General features: G+C 40.2%; 1 protein-coding gene across 1 annotated transcript in view; it reads left to right on the top strand.

Moving 5' to 3' along the window:
- The window catches only part of CDKAL1 (CDK5 regulatory subunit associated protein 1 like 1), a 1,735,794-nt gene that overhangs the window by 1,157,132 nt on the left and 557,031 nt on the right, over positions 1-21,631 (top strand). Inside the window, exon 9 of the mRNA XM_030211517.1 lies at positions 3,404-3,570. Coding sequence (XP_030067377.1) covers positions 3,404-3,570 — 167 coding nt within the window. The remainder of the gene's footprint in view (positions 1-3,403; positions 3,571-21,631) is intronic.

Here is a 21,631-nt window from a genome sequence, read left to right as displayed (position 1 = left end):
TGCAAATTTAATTACCTAACTAGGTATCCCATCTCTTCAGCATAGATCCCTTTCTGAGTTTTTCTTTTTCTCTTTAAGTTAAGCCGGTAGCTTTTGGCTAAGCCTAACTGATTTAAGGATGCAGTGCTCCTGAATTGGTGGCCTTGTCAGCCATTAAGGATGCAGTTACCCAGGCTGTACCTCAGCTTCTTATGGACTCCTACAGCCTCTCCTCTCTTTCCTCAGACTCCTCCAGGAGCAGGAAGCTAAGAAAAAAGTCCCCTGGCTCCTGGATATGAAGGTCTCTTATACCTTTCTTTGAAACACAGAAGGAGACAACCTCTGCCATAAGAGTGACAGGCAGGCCCAACCTCCATGACTCTGTACAAATCAGAGAGGATGACTCTGGAGTAGTGACTCAGATTATTGTTCTGTTACTACACAGAGGATACATAACTGCGTCCTGCTATACATAGTTTCAGATTTCAAGTTTCATAGTGGTAAGCCATCTAAGCAGTTTACAATGCTACAAAATCACTTCTGTCTCAATGCCCACTCGCTCCTGCCTTAGTGCTGCTGTCTTTGAAAATGGCAGTACATGAGACTGCATGGTGCATCCTGGGATGCACTGAGTAGGGTTGGTTTACCAAATAAGGGAATGTTTCTCTTATTTGGTAGTGTGGGTGGAGCCTATCAAATAAGAGCAAACTCCCTTATTTGGCACACTGATTCCACTCGGTGTATCCCAGGATACAGCATGCAGTGTCAGGCACTGACATTTTCAACAATGGTAGCACTGAGGCAGGAGCAAGTGATCATCTATTCTTCCTCTTTCAAATGTAAGGTGTTTTAGAGGGGTCTGCAGTGCCTGGGGAGGGGTCAGGGGTAGGAGTGCAATTAGACAGCAGGGAAATTGTTTTTACAGTCAGGATCAAATTGGGGGGGGGGGGGAGGAGAGGAGGGGTAGGTGCTACTAGACAACAGGAAATTTGTTTTTTAATAGTGAGGGGAGGGTATGGCTCAGGGCAGGGGTTCAGTGGGTGTCCATTGCTTTGGCACCATAGAAACATAGAACAATGTAGGCAAATAAAGACTGTATGGCCTAACCAGTCTGCCCTTCCATGCCATCTACTCTTCCTGTGACTCCCTTAGAGATCCTATGTGTCCCAAGCTGTCTTGAATTCAGATACTGTTTTTGTCTCCACAATTTCTACTGGGAGGCTGTTCCATGAATTCACCACCATTTCTGTGAAAACGTATTTCTTCAGGTTACTTCTGAGTTTATCCCTTTTCACCTTCATCCTATGTACCCTTGTTTCAGAGCTTCCTTTCAGTTGAAAGAGACTCGCCTCCTGTGCATTTATGCTGCATAAGTATTTAAATGTCTCTATCATATCTCCCCTCTCCCACCTTTCTTCCAAAGAATACATATTGAGATCTTTAAGCCTGGCCCCATACACTTTATGTCGAAGACTACTCACCATTTTAGTAGCCACCCTTTGGACAGACTCCATCCTGTTTATATATTTTTTGAAGGTGTGGTCTTCAGAATTGTACACAATATTCTAAATGAGGTCTCACCAGAGTCTTATACAGGAGCATTATTACCTCTTTTTTTTTTCTACTGGCCATTCCTCTCCATATGCACCCAAGCATCCTTCTTGCTTTCCCTGTTGCCTTTTCTACCTGTTTAACCACCTTAAGATATTCACATACGATCATATCCAAGTCCCATTCATCTTTTGTGTGCAAAATTTCTTCACCCCCTAAACTGTACCGTTCCCTTGGGTGGGGGAGCTAATGGAGAATGCCTGTGTGGCTTGTTTTTTTTAAAATATAAATTTCACCCTACCTGTCAGTTCATAGTAATGAGCTGTGGAAAAGTGTGGCAGTAATTTGCATGGTGATTGCATGGTGCATACTGCAGTGTTTTGTTCTTGCTAATTTCATGGAAGAAGCTATGCAACGAATCAGTTCTACCTTGTGGCTTTGTACATCGACCCCTGGATCTTTTATGTTTGTGCCTTACTTTTTCTGAATTCTGTTAAAAAAAAAAAAAAAATCTCTTCCACTTCCTCTGGAATACCAATCTAGGCATCCACCATCCTTTCTGTTAAAAAAAAAAAAAAAAAAGTATTTCCTGGATTTTCACTTTATGATCTTCTATTCTTATGAAACAGATTTGCTTCTTCTCTATTAATGCCTTTCAAGTATTTAAATATCTCTGTTATTTCTCTCCTCTAGGAACTGCATATTTAAATCCTTCATTCTCATCTCATATGGCTGTGATGCAGACCCCTCATCATTCTGATTGCTTTTTTCCGAACCACCTCTAGCCTTATCTCTATCCAGAACCAAACCCTGTGGGATTTCCTCAGTGACCTGTACAGGCACATTATCACCTTTTGTCTGCTGGTTATGCTGCTCCCTATGTGCCCCAAACATTCTCCTGGCTCTGGCTACCACCGTATTTTGATTTTTTTCTGCTACCTTGAAAGCATCATAAAGTTTCACCCTGAGGTCATTCCAGAGGGCAAGAAAGTCTCTTAAATCACATTTCAGTCAGAAAGTTAAAATCCCTAAGGGAAGTTCTAACAATGGTTATTAATACTACAGCTATTTATAGAGGTGATTTTGCACAACAAATCAAACACAGTAAACAAATTAAAAATGCCTTTCTCTGGTGAGCTGACAGTTTATGTCTCTTCCTCCTTCTCCCCACCAACCTCATGAACTTGAGAGAGGGATTTTTTATGCCAGCGCTTGTATTGTACAGGGACAAAGCAAACCGCATACAGTACTTCCCTACATATGAAAACTAGAATCCTAGGTTCCAAGAAATAAGTATTTCAGTCACTTGGTCATGATCAGTAGCAATCTGTTTTAAGAACAGCATGCCGTCATTGCTGTAATCCATTCAAAGTAATCTATAATAGCAGTTAGTGCAGAGTCCCTGGTCAGCAGCACTGTTAACAACCAGTGTGTGAGCTGCTCCTGGCTTTCCACCTTACATTGGCCTCTTGTAACAGAATTATGTGGAGCTAGTTATGAACATTTCTGTAGAATCGCAGTTTCTGTGGCAGTTGAGAAAACCTGGAATATGGACAAAACTATGTCTCTGCTGTTAGTTCTGAATATGATACTGTTTAAAATGCAGCATGTTAGTCAATGGTCATGAATGTTAATCTCTCCCCAGAACACAGCCATAATTTACTGCATTGTTGTAGCACTCTGGCGCTCATAAAATGAACTTAATAACCCACGGCTGCCCATGGGATAAGCCTCTTTGTCTTTACAATTGAACATTCAGCCTGACTGCATAATAGTCTAGTGAAATACTGCATTAAAAAGGGGTGAGCAGCTGTATGATAAAATAAACAGCACTAAAACAGATTTGTTAATTATCTCCTTCCTTTATTCACAGAGGGTGTTTGTGAGATATGGCTGACCAGTGAAGACACTGGAGCCTATGGCAGAGACATTGGCACAGATCTCCCCACACTGCTGTGGAAGCTTGTGGAAGTGATTCCTGAGGGAGCTTTGCTGAGACTTGGCATGACAAACCCTCCCTATATTTTAGAACATCTGGAGGTAAGGAGAAGAATCATCATTTACCCACTATCAGGCGTTAATTACTTGAGTCCATGTGTGTGCATTGAAAAGCTTGCTCTCTGATTTTGGTTAAGTCTTCAGCTCCTATGAAACAACAGCTTATAGGATAGATATCCAGAATACTGGCTTAGTAAAACACTTAATATTTTAACTCTGCCATTCTTGCATACCTTATTATAATCTTATTATTTGGTATCTTAGATAGAAAGTTGGTACAGCTTCTGTACTTTACAGCTTCCCAGAACCTGTGAATTTTCAGAGCCACCATGCCCTCACACATTTGGTCTTGTACAAACCAAGCATCCTTCAAGGTACACTATTGATTTTCAGTCCAAGGATAGTATCTAATAAGCCAAATGTTTTTTTCAGAGTAATATTGCTATGTGTGTGTGACCTGCACATTTTATGAGGGTGGGATTGTTAGGCTTCCGTTTACAGTCTGAAGCTAGATGACTGCATGTCTACTCATAATTATGATCAGTCTTGTGAAAGAACTCGTCTGTACCCCAGGAAATATGCGCAACTAGAATACCACTGAGAGTTAGGTTGGAACGAGACATCTTGAGACTGGGATAGAGACAAACGAGAAAGGGAATAAGTTTAGTTGGTGGAATCAAATACAATTTATAAATGTACCAAAAGGCAAGGCTCAGAAGGAAAACAAACCCCACACATAGCAAAAAGGTAGTTCTGAATAATTAACACATTGGGTTGAATCAGATGGCTCGCTTAAGCTTGCTAAATTTCTTATATTGAATCTCGCCAGATAATTCAGATTGAGTGTTTTGTTACCTCCATATAATTGCAACATGAAATTTAATTGTAATACAAGGTTTCTGAAAACATAGTGCTTGCTAGTTATAGTAGTTCAATACAACCCTTAACTGTTCAATGTCAGAATGTCACCTAGAACATTTTCTCCTTGGGCAACTGTTAAATTCAAATAAATAAATACTAATGAAAGAGAGCAGCCAAATGTTCTGGCATTTGAGATAAGAAAAGTAGAATTTCTAGCAGTGAATAAGTTTTGTTAGCAAACATTGTTTGCAGAAGCCTAGTTAAAAAGAATAAACTAAACAACACTAGTTTCAAAATTGAATGGTTTATTAAATAAAAGACAAAGAGACTTATTTTGGAACTTTGTAAATCTAAATGCTTTGAAAATGAGACCCAAAGTGAGTGGATGGTATTTTAAGTTTTGGTCAGATCCAAAGTTTGTCTTACCACCTGGTAATCCTCAAAAATGGTTTATATCTAAAATATTAGTTGGAACTTATCAACAGAACTGAATATGTTGATTTTAGCTTTTGACTAGTTAAAGCCGTTAAGAACCTCATTTTAAGTTTAATTAGATGGCTTGTGCCTATTTTGTGTTGCATTCCCATGTATTGTAGAAATGTATGTTTCTTTTATACCCAAAATGGAGTGGAGTACTCTCCATTGCTTTTCATACACATGTTCTGTTGTTGCTGCATTCTGTAGTTGCTATTTTTATAGTTTCAACTATGGTATGTTTATACACAAACTATATAAACCTGAAATTGTACAATCTTTGCTTCCATCGATTCATTATTATGTGCTTCCTGGTTTGCAGATGATGGAACATTTCTATTTATTGTGTAAAGACCTTCATATAATGACCCTAAATTCATTATGAATTTATAATCATTTCCTAGTCTTTAACTGTCTCTCTTCTTCCACTTCTGCAATAGCAGACAAGCTAAATGTTAAAATAATCTCAGTGTGAATATTTTATTATAATTGCCATATATTTTCTAGTTAAAACAAAGGGCCTAAGAGCCAGGGAAACCAGGTTCAAATCCCACTGATATTCCTTGTGATGTTGGGCAACTCACATCACCCTCCAATGCCTCAGGTACAAACTTAGGGGATCTTTTACAAAGGCGCATTAGTTTGGAGTGGAGGAGTAGCCTAGTGGTTATTAGTGTAGTGGACTTTGATCCTGGGGAACTGAGTTCAATTCCCACTGCAGCTCCTTGTGACTCTGGGCAAGTCACTTAACCCTCCATTGCCCCTGGTACAAAATAAGTACCTGAATATATGTAAACCGCTTTGAATGTAGTTGCAAAAACCTCAGAAAGGCGGTATATCAAGTCCCATTTCCCCTTTCCCTTTTACTGTGCACTAATGATTAGTGCACGCTAAACACTAGAGACACCCATAGGAATATATGTTCATCTCTAGCATTTAGTGCACACTTGTTTTTAGTGCGCACTAAGAACACTAGCGTGCCTTTGTAAAAGGACTCCCAAGATTGTAATCCCTCCAGGGACAAGGAAAATATTTACTGTACCTTAATGTACCTCACTTTAGCTACTGAGAAAGATGTGTGCTAAATCCAAGTCTCTTTACTCTTTAACTTTATTTTGATGATAGCATATTTTACACCGTTTCTTGAATAATAAGTTATTCCATATCCCACAGAATGTCTATATATAGATATAATATATATTTACTGTGTATTTATGTCTTAATTTTAAATTGTGTAAAATCATGATAAAGAGTTTTTTTTCACGTTTGTAAACAGGCACATTCATAAATAGAATTGCTAGTAATCATTTTAGGTCGCACCTTATTTTTCATTACAAGTACAACTTTAATTTTACTGGATATCATCGTTGCATGCTGTTTTAGTTTGTTGACTTTTAATCTTTACATGACCAACATTCCCTGTTGAAGAAAAACTTTCTAGCCTTAACATCGAGCATCCTTATAAATGTGTGTATGCCTTGATGTTTAACATTTTATTACTTTTCATCCCCATCTTTATTTCTATATCCATTAACTTGACAGAGGCTTTTACCTCCCACTTACCTCTAAAATTTTGAAATGTGTTGTACTGGAACAGTTAGAAGACTACCTTTCTAAAACTAATACCTTATACCAGAATCAGACGGGCTTTTTACGCTGACATAGTACTGAGACCTCTCTTTTTGGTTTCACTATTTTCATACAGTACAGTTTTGACTTAACACTATCATGCTCATATTGTTAGGTTTATCAGTGGCCTTTGACTTAATAGTTCACAACCTTCTCCTTATCAGGCTTCTGGACATAGCAGTGGTGGCACAGTCCTCGAATAATTTTGCTCATATGTGACAGGACGTTCCAACATATTTATTTATTTATTAGGACTTATTTACCACCTTTTTGAAGGAATTCACTCAAGGCGGTGTACAGTAAGATTAGATCAAACATGAGCAATAGGCAATTTCAGCAGTAAAAATATACAAAAACAATACAAATTTTGGCATGGTATACTATTAACAGTGTCAACACAATATGTAATAGAACATTATAATTGATAGTGAAGGGTAAAGCAAAGATGTAACATATAGATAGGTAAGAGAGTACGAAGAGTTAGAAAGTAAAGTGACTGATTTAAAGAAAGTTGCACATGAGGTCATATTACTTTGGCAAAACTCTCGTTCCTTAGCTTTTGAGTATAAGTGTGGCATACCAAAGGGATCTGTGCCTAGCCCAGTTCTCTTTAATATCATTTTGGGTCCCCTGCTGTACATTATTCAATCTCTGAATCTAACACTATACGTCTATGCAGACAATATTCAGGTCTTTGGCACACTGAATTATTGTAATCAAAATGATATTTCCGCCTTTAACCATAAAATGAATGTTATCACAGAATGGATGCAAACTCACAGACTAAAAATGAATCCAGATAAATCAAAGAGCCTCTTACTTTCTAGAATTTGCACCCCAACCTTGTCTGCCCCAGTTTTGATTGAGAATGGTAGTATACTGTCAGGTCAACATTACAAGTATTGGATATTACTCTGGATCAACAATCTCATATGTCTAGCATTGCCCAGTACTGCCTCTTTAAGCTCAGCATAATTTGTTTTAGTCAGGAATTTTTTTACCATGAGGCATATTTTCAAAGCACTTAGCCTTCCAAAGTTCCATAGGTTCCAATGAATGGTTCATTCATTGGTGATGTCTCACCTTCACTATTGTAATTCCCTACTGAATGGTATAGGTGCCTCTGACATTAGAAGACTTCAAATTGTACAGAATACTGCTATAAAATTGTTTTTCAAGTTTAAAAAAATATGATAATATGACTCCTCTGCTCCGCACAGGTTATCTCGCATAAGATTACTTACTTATAAAATCCTAGCTCTTCACAAGTTATACCACGCTGGCACCCTACTTGATTTATCTCGCCTACCGTGTTTCCCCGAAAATAAGACACTGTTTTATATTAATTTTTGCCCCCAAAAATGCGCTAGGTCTTATTTTCAGGGGCTGTCTTATATTTCGGGGAAACATCGGGGTTGGCCCGCCCGCCCTCCGTCGCTCCCGGAACTAACCTTAAATGCCTCCTTTCACCTTCGCAGCAAGCAGCAGCAGGGCAGGCCACTCCTTCCTTCCATGTCCCGCCCTCACCTGACGTAACGTCCGCGAGGGCGGGGCACGGAAGGAAGGAGAGGTCTGCCCTGCTGCTGCTTGCTGCGAAGGTGAAAGGAGGTGTTTAAGGTTAGTTCCGGGAGCGACGGAGGGTGGGTGGAGGGGGGCCCGGCGACCTCGGGTGGGGGGGGGGGCTCTCAGCGGCCCTGCTTTCAAACAAAAATTTGCTAGGTCTTACTTTCAGGGGAGGCCTTATATCTACCAATTCAGGAAAACCTCTACTAGGTCTTACTTTCGGGGGATGTCTTACTTTCAGGGAAACAGGGTACTTATCCCATACACTCTTACTAGATCACTCCAATTTTCCTGCAGGACCATCTTTCAGTCCTCAGCTTTCGTGTCATCTGCCTTGACACTATAAGAAATACGCTTTTCAGTGTTATGGGACCTACACTTTGGAATGCCTTTCTTTTACATATTTGATTGGAATGCGCCTTCCAAAAATTCAGGGAAGGCCTGAAGATATTTCTTTTTCAGGACACCTATGGTTTTATAGTGTCATTAGACTGCATTGGCCATCTCTGCTTTTCGCTCATCTTCCAGTGAGGTTGATGAGAGCGCCGTTCCCCATTTGACTGCACCTTTTATTTTTTTTAACTCTCCTTTCCTACCTTTTTACAATATTGTAAACCGTTCAGAATGGATTTCTGACTGGGTGATATATTAAATATTGATTAAACTTGTGTGTGATCCTAAAACAAGAGGATACCAAAATGTTCTGCTCATTTCTGATGCTTGTCACCATAGGCAGCAGAACAGGGTGGGCCATAGCCCCACCGTCCTTTTGCCCACATAACATCAGTAACTTGGAAAGTTGGGGAGAAGGGCGTAGAGATAGGTTTGTTTGCCTCATTCCCCTCAACCAAAACAGTGTACTGCTGCCTCTGAATGAATGTTTGAGAGATGTAGTACTTCCATATTATTTAGAAGTATGTAATTTGGTAGACCTGTTGGATTCTATCCTTTCTATGAAGCTCTTCTGGTGGTGGCGGCATACACTGCTTCTTACAAGCTTAAATATATCAGGCGTCTCATGAACACTCTCCCCTCTAGAATGTCCATTCAGCAGTCTATTCTCTGGTTTCCACCAGGGTGGACTACTGTAACTCAGTTTTCTGAGTTTCACAGCTTGGCATTCATGAAAACTGACCATGCACATGGGGGTGGGGGGCTGGCACAACAGTGGCCCATATAGAATGCTGCCACTGCAGAGAGTACAGGATTGGCCGGCCACTGGAGGAGGCCATCTTTGCTTGTCAGGGCTTGAGGATCCCCCCCCCCCCAAGCCTTAACAAAGGTACAACAATCTTGGGTGGGCCCAGGCCCTCCCATGGCTATGCCATTGCCTTGGAGCTTTCAATCAATGGTGGGGATGTCTACTTTCAATTTCATCATCAAGGATGTTCTGTTTGAGGGAAACCTATTCCAGAGCTTTCTCATTGGTGGGATCTTCAATCTGGAATTCTCTTCCAGAGGTCATTCTTCAGGAATTAAATTATTTGGCTATTAAGAAGCAATTAAAAACTGTTTTGCTCCAGGAAGACTTCCCACTGCAGATTTTGTTTATTGGTTATCCTACCTTTTGATGTGGATTAGGAATAGAATTTGAGAGGAGGCTCTCCCTCTTTTTATATGGCAATTAATTTGTATTTTCGTTGTGTTCACGTTTTGTTTATATGCATATTAGTGTTATATTAGACAAAGGTCTTATTATGAAACTACAGATATCTTTTGTTGTGTAAGCTTCTTTTTGTTGTTTCTGACAGGTTTGGCAACTGATTTTCTTTGACTGTAGTTGATCTAAGCAAAGTTATTCAGGCTTTGATAACTTAAGATACAAATCTCTGTTGTCCTCAAATGGTATATTGGTAGCCAGAAAGTTTGACTGTTATACCCATTATGTATCAATTCCATTGGCTCCCTGTGGAGTCACAAATTTGTTTTAAAGTTTTCGTTAGTTTTAAGGTCTTTGTTTTTGGGTACCCATTTTGTTTGGCCAGACTGTTGACTGTTGACACAGAAGTCAAGAAGATCTTTAAAATCACCAGACCACATTTCTCTAGTGGTTCCAGGAACTCTTGAAATTCGATAATGCAGGTATCAAGCTTTTAGAACTAAATACTTCATATGTTATAGCTCAGAGTCAGTAAAAGGCACCCAAATTTGAATGCTGTTCTATAAAGAGCACTCTAAGTTGAATGTTCTTTATAGAATAGTGCTTAGAGTCTATTCCTGCACCTAAATTTGAGCACCAGCATTTACGCCAGCTGAGACATGGTATAAATGCCAGCGCCAACTCTTGGCATTTGGATGTGGGAATGTCAGTATTCTATAACTCCGTGCACAAATTTTTGGAATGCCTCTGACCACACTCCCTTTTGAGTTGCGTGCTAGGGGATTTAGGCATATGGAGTTGATGATACGTGTGCAAAATCTAATCACTGCCAAATAACTGCAACAATTTATTGTTCACATCAGTTTATTATTAATGGCTTGTTAGCTATTTCATTTGTGTGCACATCTTCAATAAGCATGAAAATTTTGGCAACCAAACTTAGGTGCCATACATAGAATCGGGTATATATTTTTATCCTGTATGCCATATTTAATTTTGTAAACCATTGAGGGCTAGGTTTCTTTGGACTGGTGAACTATAAATGTTCTTAAATTAAAATAAACAAACAAGGAATGGGAGAGTAGCTTGGAGGGTTCTAGAGGCAGGCTGAGAACCAGGAAAGCTAGGGTCAAATTCCATTTTTTCCCACTGATGATATTAATGACCTCAGACAAGCCACTCTACCCTCCACTGCCTCAGGTACAAACTTAGGGGCTCATTACTAACAGGTGTTATGTAATTATTGCATATGAATACACAGTTAATGCATGTTAATTTGAGTTAATTGCATAGCTCCCTTAAGAATAGTAAGGCCTGCATTATTTAAAGCACCATAAACCTCATCATGTGTTAATGTGCATTAATGACCAAACCACAGGAGTGGAAAGAACAACAGTGTCCCATGTAGAGGCACAGGAGCAGGAGAAGAGTGGGAACAGAATCAGGCTCCCCAAGGACGTCCAATGTACACTTAAAATGTATTGAAAGAAGACACTACATGATACCATGTTTTGGCACTGAGAGTGCCTTAAGAGTCTTAGTAAGAGTGTCCAAAAAATCCTTGTGGACAAAGTCTTCTGAAGTAAATCTTTAAAAAAAACATTGTGGTCTTTAAAAAGTCTTTTGTAAGGTGTTGTGTAGAGTATGGCTTCTAGATGCAACTAGTACTGTGTAGAGTCTTTTTTCAATAAATTTTATTTCTACATTGGTCTGTTCCTTGAAGAGCTTGATTCTGTTCCCAATCTTCTCCTGCTCTTAATGTGCTTTAACACATGTTAACTGTTTAGCACACTTTAGTAAAAAGAGGCCTTTAGGCTGTAGGCTCTCTTAAGGAGGACACTATCAACTGTACCTGAATTCACAATGTGCCTTGAGCTTATATTCAGAGAGTAATTAAAATCCAAATCCATCAAGAATGTGTAAACTCATTGGCAAGACCCAAGCATGACACATACTTTCTACAGGCTCCTTCTTTTTTTTTTTTTTTTTTTTTTTTTTACCTCAGTTTGTCATATGGTAGTATCCAATTTATTTACTTCATAAAATATGATAGCATGCTTTCTGTAGTTTATAACCACTTTGGCATATGATTCTAAATTACAAAAAAGTTAAAATAATTGAGACACATAAAACCAACTATGGATAAGAACCTAACATTAAAATCACATTGAATATAAAAACATACAAAACTCTTCACAGATTGTCTTCCTTTCCCCAGGTGTAGATGGTCCCTAGAAGGTCTTTTCTACTGTCATATTGATATGATAGTGGTTATAAAAAGATTGGGAGGTTGCAGTATTCAACATAACCTTCTCTCCCTCGAGCTGATGAAAAGGGGGAAGTGATAAGAACAAAACAAAGGGCAAAGAGTGGAAGTATAACCTAGTGATACCACAGGCCAGGAGGTAGCTAGATTAGATTACAAGTCCCTATTATTTTCTAGTAATTCCCTGGGAAGTAGGGAGACCTGGATGTTCAAGCAACAACCTCACTAGGTTTGCTAGCTGTTTTGGATTATCACAGGGTGTTGGATTATAAATGGGATTGTGTATGCTCATCTCCTAAAACTAGTAGAGGACAAATTAGTAAAATATGAACTTGGATAAGAAATAATATTCTACATGCAGTCAATCTTCTGCACCTTTTAATGCTCACTTTCCTATCTACAACCAACATGCACAGCCTGCATCCCCGCCAACCCCCCTATTCACTAATTTACTCCTTCACTCCTATCATACCTATCTACTCAGTCAGTTCTTTAGCCCTCACCATTATTTATAACCCTATTCCATTCATTCATTAGCCCTCACCACCACTTATAATCCCTCATTCTGCACTTATCTTTCTATTAGAGATGAGCTTAAAGAATAGAAAAAAAAATATGTTGATTTTCAAAGGTCTTACCCCCTAGAACTGTTTCCACCTTAGCTATAAATATTTGCCAACACATTATGAACCTTTTATTTTAATATATAGAGGTAGTTCAGTTATCTCAAAGTTGACAAAAATAAATTTTTCATGAGTCAGTTCTGTATCAATTTTATTCAGACAAACATTTTGCCACGTACAACTGAAATGTAATAACATTAGTATAGCCCTGCCAATGTCAGTTTCATGCTATCTGGATAAACCTACCAGTGCTGCTTAATAATTTGTAATAAGAACTGAAGTTGTGACTCATCTTTTGTCATGAGGCCACTGTACTGCCTGCATCCTCATCAGCGGAGCTACTACTTGGTATCAGGCGAGTGCTTACCTGGACAGTTCCCTCCAACCAATTCTCACCTAGGACAATTCACACTTAAGTAGACAATTCTCACCAAGGACTTTGCCCCCCCCCCCCAAGACATTTCCCACTCTCCCTAACCTTTAGCTTTAGCTTCTTTCTTGTATTGGGTCCCATAAGTCCTGGCAGTGCTTTATTTTACAGCATCTGAAACAAGGAGGTTAGAGCAGCATACAGATGTACACAGAGGACGTGTACATGGAATGGAATAACTTTTCGTAGGTAGAGTAGTAATTTGTTATAAATTGTAATCAGTTGTGTCATTTTGAGGGGCTGAATTAGGTTGAAACCTAGTGTGGGGGGGGGGGGCATTGCCCCCCCCCCACATGAATTGCACTTTGTATTTATCTATTTATTTATTTACTTATTTATGGCATTTAGATCCAAGATTAAACATGAATTAGATTGAAACCTAGTTTGGGGAGCATGTCTGGAAGGGGAAAGGGATGTATAAAAGATAATGTTGTGGGGGGAGGGGGTGTGAGGGGTAACTGGACCCCCCCAAATGATGTGGAAGAGATAAGGGAGGGGAAATTATTTGTCCAAGTGTGTTTTGTATTTTTGGGGTTATGGGTGGGAATTGTCCTCCCTGGTGTGGTGGGAATTGGTTCATTGGGAATTGTCCTAGGTGGGGACTGACCTAGAACCCTACTACTTGATGACATTAATACTGCAGTTTCAGTTTCTCTTCTTTGCAAATCTGCCATTCAATGATGCCTTGCAAGATTCTGCTTCTGTCTCTCTTCTAACTGCTTCTCTTTTGCAGCTAATGGTGCATCGATACTAGCCATTGATCCTCTTCTTCCCTTTTTCACATTGAGCCAGCAAGAACTCTTTATCTTTAGAAACTGTCATCATGCTGAGAGTATTGGCATGAGCAATGTCAAAGAGATCATCAAGCTTGGGGACAATCTCAGTCTCTCTGGCTTGCTATGTTACAGACTGCCACCCTTTGTTTTTCTTAAGCAAATGCCACTCTTCAAATTTTTTTGGATCTCTTATTGAGATTCTTGCTTTCTGCCAAAATGATGTAATCTCTGCTGTTATAGCAGCTGATGACTGATGATGATGTTATCATACTGGGTGAATATGATGGAGTTACATATTCAATTTGTTGTTCCACTGTAGATTACAAAATACTGACAACCTAATCTGGTTCACAACTGCCCATATTCAAGAATGCCTTATGCGGATTGCAGAATTGTTACTATTTGATGGTTTCTGAACATCAGGGTTGTTGAGCTGCCAGTAAACGTTCACCATTTTAACTGATTTTTTTTTTTTTTAGCCTGAAATGTTTCTTCATATATACAAACAAAATTATAGGGTAAGAAGGTCATTTTTACAAACTTCAAAAATAAGATGCATCCTGCTCTATCCATTCACTTGTTTCCACCACAACAACCATACACGTAGTCTGTCACTCTGACCCTCATAATCTCCCTGCCAGTTGTAACTACTCTATTGTCACCCCCTAAGGGTGGATCTACATATGGGGCCTATGCGTGTGGCAGGGTAGAAGAAAATGGTCTGCTTAGACTGGGTGTCCTTTCTGTGAGGCATACTCTTTGGTTATTAGTATTAGGCTCCAACAAATGGAAATGTACAAAGAAACATGGTCTTTAATGAAACACAGGTTATTACCAATATTACTGGGGCAAAGTGCTTCTCATTTATTCCAAGCACAGCATGCAGTTCTCTATACGTGTCAAGTATAAAAGCAAAATGATTTTATCCTTATGTTCAATTCCTAAGCAAAATACTGCTCCCCCAACACAATCTTAGCAAGCTCTGGTTAAATGTCATCAAAGTATTTTCTGTATAATGTTCCACCACTTCAAAGAAAAATAATCCTTTCCTGTGCTGGCTGTGGGATTTTCAGAGGAGCCACCAAAGCCTAGGCTCTAGAATTCAATAATATCCATCATAACAAAAGAATATGTGCCAAAAATAAAATCCAGGTTGAGGAGTTTTATAGTGTGTTAAGCTTGCTCTCCCCATGCTTCTGCAGTTCAGAGTATGTCTCTCACTGTGCAGCATGTGCTTAATTAGCTTCAGTGCTAAGCTTCAGATGATGGCAAAAGAAACACCAGTAGCACTGAAGCTGAAAAATAAATCTTTTCAATTCTCGTTTACTCCATTCAAACCTTTGTCTTCCCAGGGCTAGGATGGGCAAAGGGGAAGGTACCACTCTCTTGGCATATGCAGGCCAGGTCCTACCACTGACCTTCTACATAAACACTGCTTCCAAACTTACAGCAGAAAATAAATAAGCACTTGGAAAAAAAACCTTATTATTAAACCCAGTTCTTACCATGCAGCTCTGTGGTCTCAGTGTCCATCTCTTCCATGAAAGCTCTATCTGGAAAATCACAGCCAATCTCCATCTCCTCTGGCTCAGGCTTTGAGGACAGATCTGAAACAGATGGGAGTTTCAGCTGTCCTCCTGGCTCTCTCTGACTGCCAGTTATACTTCATTCTGTGCTCCTCATAGTTCTCAGCCCTATCTCTTGACCTAAATGCTAAAGGGACTGATGAGCATCATGTCTCTCCTGTTGGGGAAATGGGCCAGAGACTGTTTCCTATGAGTCCTTGGATACTCCCACCAGGGCTTATTTGGATTGCTTCTATAGGTTTTCCTACCTCTGGCACTCTACTAAGAAACCATGCTACTGTTTTCTCAGAAATTTAGCTGCAGCTTCTTCATTAAGGAGGTGTATCTGGCATTTCTGAGTCAGATTTCCAAGGGTCCAGGACACCACCTGAGGGTTCCTGAAAGAAATAGCCTTCCTCCTCCCTTTTCCTCTGTCCTGACCAACTCAGTGGGTCACATTATGTACTCACCTACTTCTTCATTAATGCATACTCCCAACCGTGCACTTCTGTGTGAAATACACATTTTATGTCATGTTTAGAACATGCATGTTTCAACATGCTTTTTTGTCCCTTACCATCATCTTGCAGAAGGTTTTGGAATAGCAGGAGTTTTGGATGACAGAGCAGAGGTGTTGATGGCACCGTCTTACAGAGAGGTACATAGAAGAGACCTACAGAGAGGTCCCACCTCCAGTATGACAACCCCTGTGCTATCTTGGAGGAGGGAGGTATCCTAAAAGGAGGTCATCACCCTGGTGAAATAGGAAGTAAGCCTGTAGCCATAACTTGGCAACCAGGGGATACAGTATCCTCTCAAGGGGTTTCTGTCCAGAAAGAAAGGGTCAGGACAGGCATTATAGTTGGTGATCCAATCATTAGGCATGTAGATAGCTGGGTAGCTGATGGATGTGAGGATCACCTGGTCACTTGCCTATCCTCTGCCTTAGACACTCTTGCACCTTTGATGACCCGCCCTGTAAGGCGTACAAAACCCCAACCTTGGCTGACTTCTAATATCCACTACCTACGTTCCTGTACCCGCTCCGCCGAACGCCTCTGGCGGAAATCTCGGGCCCTTGCTGATTTCTTACACTTTAAGTTCATGCTGACCTCCTTCCAATCTGCTCTTTTACGTGCCAAACAGGATTATTATATCCAACTGACCAACTCTCTTGGCTCTAATCCTCGACTTCTCTTCACCACATTGAACTCTCTCCTCAAGGTGCCCCCTCCCCCAACTCCCCCTTCATTATCTCCTCAGACCCTTGCTGAATTCTTTCACAACAAGGTTCAAAAGATAAACCTTGCTTTCTCTACCTCACCAGCTCTCCCTCCACTAGTCCGTTCCCCTCTCTCTCCTTCCCCTCATTCCCTTTCCTCCTTTCCTGAAGTTACTATTGAGGAAACTACACTTCTCCTTTCTTCCTCAAAATGTACCACCTGTTCCTCTGATCCCATTCCCACCCACCTTCTTAATGCCATCTCTCCTACTCTTATTCCTTTTATCTGTCACATTCTCAACCTCTCACTTTCCACTGCGACTGTCCCTGCTGCCTTTAAACATGCTGTGGTCACACCTCTCCTTAAGAAGCCTTCACTTGACCCTACTTGTCCCTCTAATTACCGACCCATCTCCCTCCTTCCTTTTCTCTCCAAATTACTTGAGTGTGCTGTTCACCGCCGCTGCCTTGATTTTCTCTCCTCACATGCTATTCTTGACCCATTACAATCTGGTTTTCGCCCTCTCCACTCAACCGAAACTGCGCTTACTAAAGTCTCCAATGACCTATTACTGGCTAAATCCAGAGGTCAATATTCCATCCTCATTCTTCTTGATCTTTCTGCTGCTTTTGACACTGTCGATCACAGCATACTTCTCGATACCCTGTCCTCACTTGGATTCCAGGGCTCTGTCCTTTCCTGGTTCTCTTCCTACCTCTCCCTCCGCACCTTTAGTGTTCACTCTGGTGGATCCTCTTCTACTTCTATCCCTCTGCCTGTGGGCGTACCTCAGGGTTCTGTTCTTGGTCCCCTCCTCTTTTCTATCTACACTTCTTCCCTTGGTTCATTAATCTCATCCCATGGCTTTTCCTACCATCTCTATGCTGATGACTCCCAAATCTACCTTTCTACCCCTGATATCTCACCTTGCATCCAAACCAAAGTTTCAGCGTGCTTGTCTAACATTGCTGCCTGGATGTCTCAACGCCACCTGAAATTAAATATGACCAAAACCGAGCTTTCATTTTCCCCCCCAAACCCACCTCCCCGCTCCCCCCGTTTTCTATTTCTGTTGATGGCTCTCTCATTCTCCCTGTCTCCTCAGCTCGAAACCTTGGGGTCATCTTTGACTCTTCTCTCTCCTTCTCTGCTCATATCCAGCAGACCGCCAAAACCTGTCGTTTCTTTCTTTACAACATCTGTAAAATCCGCCCCTTTCTTTCCGAGCACTCTACCAAAACCCTCATCCACACCCTTGTCACCTCTCGTTTAGACTACTGCAATCTGCTTCTTGCTGGCCTCCCACTTAGTCACCTCTCCCCTCTCCAGTCGGTTCAAAACTCTGCTGCCCGTCTCATCTTCCGCCAGGGTCGCTTTACTCATACTACCCCTCTCCTCAAGACCCTTCACTGGCTCCCTATCCGTTTTCACATCCTGTTCAAACTTCTTCTACTAACCTATAAATGTATTCACTCTGCTGCTCCCCAGTATCTCTCCACACTCGTCCTTCCCTACACCCCTTCCCGTGCACTCCGCTCCATGGATAAATCCTTCTTATCTGTTCCCTTCTCCACTACTGCCAATTCCAGACTTCGCGCCTTCTGTCTCGCTGCACCCGACGCCTGGAATAAACTTCCTGAGCCCCTACGTCTTGCCCCATCCTTGGCCACCTTTAAATCTAGACTGAAAGCCCACCTCTTTAACATTGCTTTTGACTCGTAACCACTTGCCTCCACCTACCCTCCTCTCTTCCCTCCCGTTCACATTAATTGATTTGATTTGCTTACTTTATTTATTTTTTCTCTATTAGATTGTAAGCTCTTTGAGCAGGGACTGTCTTTCTTCTATGTTTGTGCAGCGCTGCGTATGCCTTGTAGCGCTATAGAAATGCTAAATAGTAGTAGTAGTACCTCACAAGTCACCTAGATAGGATTTTAGGTAGTGGTGGGGAGGAGCCAGCTGTCTTATATATGTGGGAACTAATGACACAGGAAAATATGGGAGAGAAGTTCTAGAAGCTAAGTTTAGGCTTTTAGGTGGAAAGCTGAAATCCAGATCCTCCAGGGTAGCATTTTCAGAAATGGTTCCTGTTTCACACCCAGGTTCCAAGAAGCAGGCAGAGCTATGAAGTCTCAGTGTATGGTTGAGATGATGGTGCAGGGATTAGGGTTTAGAGTTGTTAAGAACTGGGAATTATTGTGGAAAAGAGGGAGGTTATTCCAAAAAGATGGATTCCACCTTAACCGGCATGGAACCAGGCTGCTGTCACTAACATTTAAAAAGCAGATAGAGCATCTTTTAAACTAGAATGATGTGGGGGGGGGGGGGGGGGAGCTGACAGTCTGTCAGGAGCCATGTGGTTTGAAGTTGAAGGATAGTATTAAAACAGGACATTTAGGGAATCTTAACAGAAAAGTTTCAACAATGGTAAAGCAAAGCCAGAAATGTGTAAGGGGTGAGCAGAATAATGGAAGCAAATTATCCCCATCAACTTATAAGCAGCTTGTAGGTGCAGGGCAAAACCACAATTTGAAGTGTCTGTATACAAATGCTAGAAACCTAAAAAATAAGATGGGAGAGTTAGAATATATAGCACAAAATGAAGAGGTATATATAATAGCAATTTCTGAGACTTGGTGGAAGGAGGACAATCAATGGGACACTTTGTTATCAGGGAGCAAATTATATCAGAATGATAGAGTGGATCAAATTGGAGGGGGGTTGCACTATATGTTAAAGAGGGAATTGAGTCAAATAAAATAAACTTTCTACATGAAACGGATAGCAGTGTGGAATCCTTATGGATAGAAATTCCATGTGTGAAGGGCAAGAGTATACTGGTAGGGCTGTACTACTGTCCACCAGGAGAAAACAAACAGTGGCCTCATGACAAAAGACAAGTCACAACTTCAGTTCTTATTACAAGTTATTAAGCAGCACTGGTAGGTTTGTCCAGATAGCAAGAAACTGACATTGGCAGGGCTACACTAACTTTGTTGCATTTTTGTTGTGTGTAGCAAAATGTCTGAATATGTTGCATACTTGATACAGAACTGATTCACAAAACAAATTAATTTTTGTCAACTATGAGATGATTGAGCTACCTCTATATATTCAAATAAAAGTTTCTGCTCTGCAGACATAACTTTTTTCCTCTTTTAACTGGCCATTTCAGAAGTGATCTTTTACAGATCTAAAGAAAAAGAACAAAAATAAAGTACTGTAGTTCAATAGTATTACGTACTTACTGCATTATTTTGCAGAGAAAAAGAGTTAAAACTCGCTGTGGGATATCACCCTGTGATCTGTGTGTCTCTGAACCCTGACTTCTGAAATCTGGAAGAGTGTGACGGGGAAGCCCTGCTCTATAGATGCCTTCTTCTTCTAAAAGCCCACTGCTTTCCAGAAAGAGCCAACTGTTTTGGGGGGCATACTGTTGCAATGGGTAGAAAGGACAGCATGAGCACTGGAAACCAGGAGAGGGCAGATCTGGATTTTAGATTTATTACCCTTTTCAACTAACAGGAGATAGCATCAACAACAAATCTGGAAAACCACTTTGAGATGCAGAGAAGGAGAGTCTAGCATGTGGAATTTCCTTTTCTTCAACAGAACCCATGCTCAAGATTGAATTGTCATTCCAGCCCAATATTAGAATTGCTTTCTAAGTCAAGGCAAGCAGTTTGTTTTGCTCCAGTTTGATACATCTGGATCTTTTGACACAGTAGATCATTCTTGTCTATTAAATGGACTAGCCAAGCTTGGTACTGTCCTTTTTTGTTAAACTGCACAGCGCTGCGTAACCCTAGTAGCGCTCTATAAATGTTAAGTAGTAGTAGTAGTAGTAGTGGTATTACTGAGATGTATATTGAAAAATGGTATAAAATCATCAACTTGGAGGTCGGTTTATGGGATCCCTCAGAGATCCCCACTTTCTCTTGCACTTTTGTTTTGGGGGGGGGGAGGGGGTCATGTGAAATATATTTTATTAGGGCAAAAATAATAATGGCGCACCCAAGCCAAAATTGCACAAGAACATCCATAAGTAACATCAATAAGACGTTCAATAGCACATATTGCAATAAACTCCCAACCCTCTCCTGTACTTTTAAATATCTTCATGAGTACATTGGGCACCATTTCATTGATTGTAGGAGCTTTCCTTGCCTCATATGTGGACAATATATTCATTTTACTCCCTGTACATAGAATAATAAATTGGGCAAATATTAACATGGATAAAACTAAAATCCTTTGGTTTAGTCATTTATATCAACTGTACCTTCTTAATATCGACACATTCTTGTGAATCAGTTCACAGGTCTTAAGGGTTATTTTTGATTCAACACTATCTTTTGAATCCCATTTTAATAATTTAACCAGGAAAATCTCTTATAAACATTGGCAATTAAGACTGATCTGTTCCTGTTTTCATAAAGCACATTTTACTTTAGTTGTTCAATCTCTAATTCTTTCCCAATTAAATTATTACAATTTTATGTATATTGGTATCACACAAAAGTTACAATCAAGACTTCTACTACTGCAAAATATTGCATCGAGATTGATTTTAAAATGGAATAGATTTGATAGGGTTACTCCTCTGTTGCTTAGGCTTCATTGGCTGCCATTAAGAGCCAGAATTGCATTCAAAATTTTATGTCTACTACATAAATCTCTTTTTGAGCAAGCTCCAATTCATTTTTATGACCTATTACATAGATAGTTATCCAAGTGTACCTACAGAGCTAGTGAGTGATGTTTACTTTTTTCCCTTGTTAAAAGAAAGTAAAGATATATTTCTTAGATATTTCTTTTCTTTCCAAACCGCTCTATCTGGAATTCTTTGCCTTTAGAGGTTAAGTCTGGGATTGATCGATCTTTGGTCTGTCCCAGTATGACAACGCTTTTGTTCTTAAATACATACAGAGTACATCCACACTTTTGCATCATCTTTGGAGCAGGTGTAAATTTGAGTGTTTAAATTTCTACACATTTGGGGCTGCTTCTGAGTGTCTGTTTTATAAAGGCACATTGGCGCCTCTGATGCCTTTAAAAATTAGGGGCCCAGTTTACTAAGCCATGCGCTAATG

Source organism: Microcaecilia unicolor, chromosome 1, assembly GCF_901765095.1.
Source record: "Microcaecilia unicolor chromosome 1, aMicUni1.1, whole genome shotgun sequence".
NCBI lineage: Eukaryota > Metazoa > Chordata > Amphibia > Gymnophiona > Siphonopidae > Microcaecilia > Microcaecilia unicolor.
This window is presented reverse-complemented; position numbering and strand designations above follow the sequence as displayed.